Raw genomic sequence first — 1,764 nt, forward strand, 5'->3', positions numbered from 1 at the left:
ATAAGTACCTATCAAAATATCTCATCTTGATATAATTTAGTTTTTCGTTCCTGATCGGTCAAGTTTACAAGTTTCACCAAACTGAGCATGTCTCATCCATGAAATAACAGCTTTGTTGATTTTGTTTAAACCGGCACGAATTTTTATCATAAACGATTACAAATCATTTCAAAAGGTGTTCATTTTTTTTTGTCGAAAAGTAAAAAATGCTGCAAAAATGCTGCAGCAAAATTTCTATTTGCCTGACCCACACATTACGAAAAAAATATGTAATATTACATCACATGTGATGTAAAGAAAAAGAAGCATCATATATGACGGAATTTTCAGTGCGAGTTTAATATTACATGCCTGTAAAATTTTGCAGACGTAAAATTTTACAGACGTGTAATATTCAACTCGCAGTGAAAATTCCGTCATATATGATGCTTATTTTTCTTTACATAATTAATGATGTAATTTTACAAATTTCTTCCGTTTTTGTATGGATTAAAAAGTTTTTTTTTTATACAAATAATTTATTCTCCTCTATGGCAACAAAACTATCTCACATTTTCACATCTGATTTTGACAAACTCACAAAATAGTACATACTTCAAACAAATATCACCAATTTTTCTTGCGTTACCGAATATGCCGGAACGCCTACTTATCGAACTTCTAAAGTAAGTTCCCAAGAAGGAATTTATAAACTGGTTTAGATTTTTTAATCCACCTGCTCTTCCTTTTAAGAGCGGATTCCTCTGGTACTGAAACACTTTGATTTTGCCTGGATAGTAGCCTTGTGGTGTCCGCGGAGCTGCCCTACGTCAGCTCAACAAGCGGCATAGACTGTGTCGTATACTTAAATCTGAATTCCAGGGACCGTCATCAACTACCAACGGATGTCAGAATGAGTTTGAGAATGACGGCAGCTGCTCTTACGCCACAAAATACGGAAAACTGTGTTAAATTCCATTATACCTACAACGACAAAAATACACATGAAAAAGCGTGCCTACGTGTTAAAATCTGTGAATGAATACGAAAAAATACCACTGATCATAAGACATAGGTTTAACATCTTACCTGAAAAACATCTCTGCTGCTGGGTTTTCATTTCTGATTGGATCATCAACTTTTTTGTCCTCTAAAATTATCGGGTTACATTTTTGCCTTGATTGGAACCGTATCGCCTGGGCCGACTTTACTGGAAGCTGGAATGTGAAACGTTCACTACTGAGCTTTATAGTTTAAAAAAAACTCACCTGAACGTAAGCAGTCAGCAAGAGTAAGGATGAAGTTCTGGAAAGTTTTATGCGTTGGTTCCTCCTGTGCGTCCCAAAGTAGTTCCAGTTTGACGGCATGGTAGTGCTCGCTTTGATTCCTGGAATGAAATGGAAAAATACTGGAATTCGTATTAATCAATAGTATTAAAAACTTACTCCTTCCAAAACAGAAACGGTTCCGTGATTTTAATTTTGATGTCATTTGTTGTGCAGGTCGAGTTTTTGCCGTTTTGTTTACATCGGCTTTTCTCATCTCGGTCTCGGTGTAATCTGCGTCGTCGGTGTAAATCGCGGATGCTAAAATCACGATTAAAATGCTCAATTCACAGATCAATAAACACTGATCCTAACTTACTTTAACTTTAGTTTTAGCAACTTCTTTTTTTTGCCAAAACAGATGTTATTAATGATCACATTTGATTTGATGGAATTTTCCATTGCTGTTGTTGAAATGATTATGTAAAATTCCGTGTCATGTAATAATAGGAAATTTCGT

At 35.2% G+C, this 1,764-nt stretch overlaps 1 protein-coding gene across 1 annotated transcript; it reads right to left on the reverse strand.

Annotated features, from left to right (window-relative positions):
- Positions 1-837: 837 nt before the first annotated feature.
- LOC129741305 (uncharacterized) lies at positions 838-1,521 on the reverse strand. The gene is made up of 4 exons (XM_055733028.1): positions 1,425-1,521; positions 1,248-1,366; positions 1,069-1,196; positions 838-963 (listed from the first exon to the last, which is right to left on the reverse strand). Exons 1-4 carry the CDS (start codon positions 1,519-1,521, stop codon positions 948-950), a joined length of 360 nt encoding a protein of 119 aa, XP_055589003.1. The 3' UTR covers positions 838-947.
- Between the last annotated feature and the right edge of the window lie 243 nt (positions 1,522-1,764).

The sequence above is a fragment of the Uranotaenia lowii genome, chromosome 2 (genome assembly GCF_029784155.1).
Source record: "Uranotaenia lowii strain MFRU-FL chromosome 2, ASM2978415v1, whole genome shotgun sequence".
Classification (NCBI taxonomy): domain Eukaryota; kingdom Metazoa; phylum Arthropoda; class Insecta; order Diptera; family Culicidae; genus Uranotaenia; species Uranotaenia lowii.

What these genes read in the sequence shown, in the direction of transcription:
- LOC129741305 (XM_055733028.1), bottom strand. Translation starts at nt 1,521, where the DNA reads ATGAGAAAAGCCGATGTAAACAAAACGGCAAAAACTCGACCTGCACAA. An exon ending in CCGTTTCTGTTTTGGAAGGA is followed by an intron (nt 1,367 to 1,424) that starts GTAAGTTTTTAA and finishes ATTTCATTCCAG; the next exon opens with GAATCAAAGCGAGCACTACC. An exon ending in TGCTGACTGCTTACGTTCAG is followed by an intron (nt 1,197 to 1,247) that starts GTGAGTTTTTTT and finishes TTCACATTCCAG; the next exon opens with CTTCCAGTAAAGTCGGCCCA.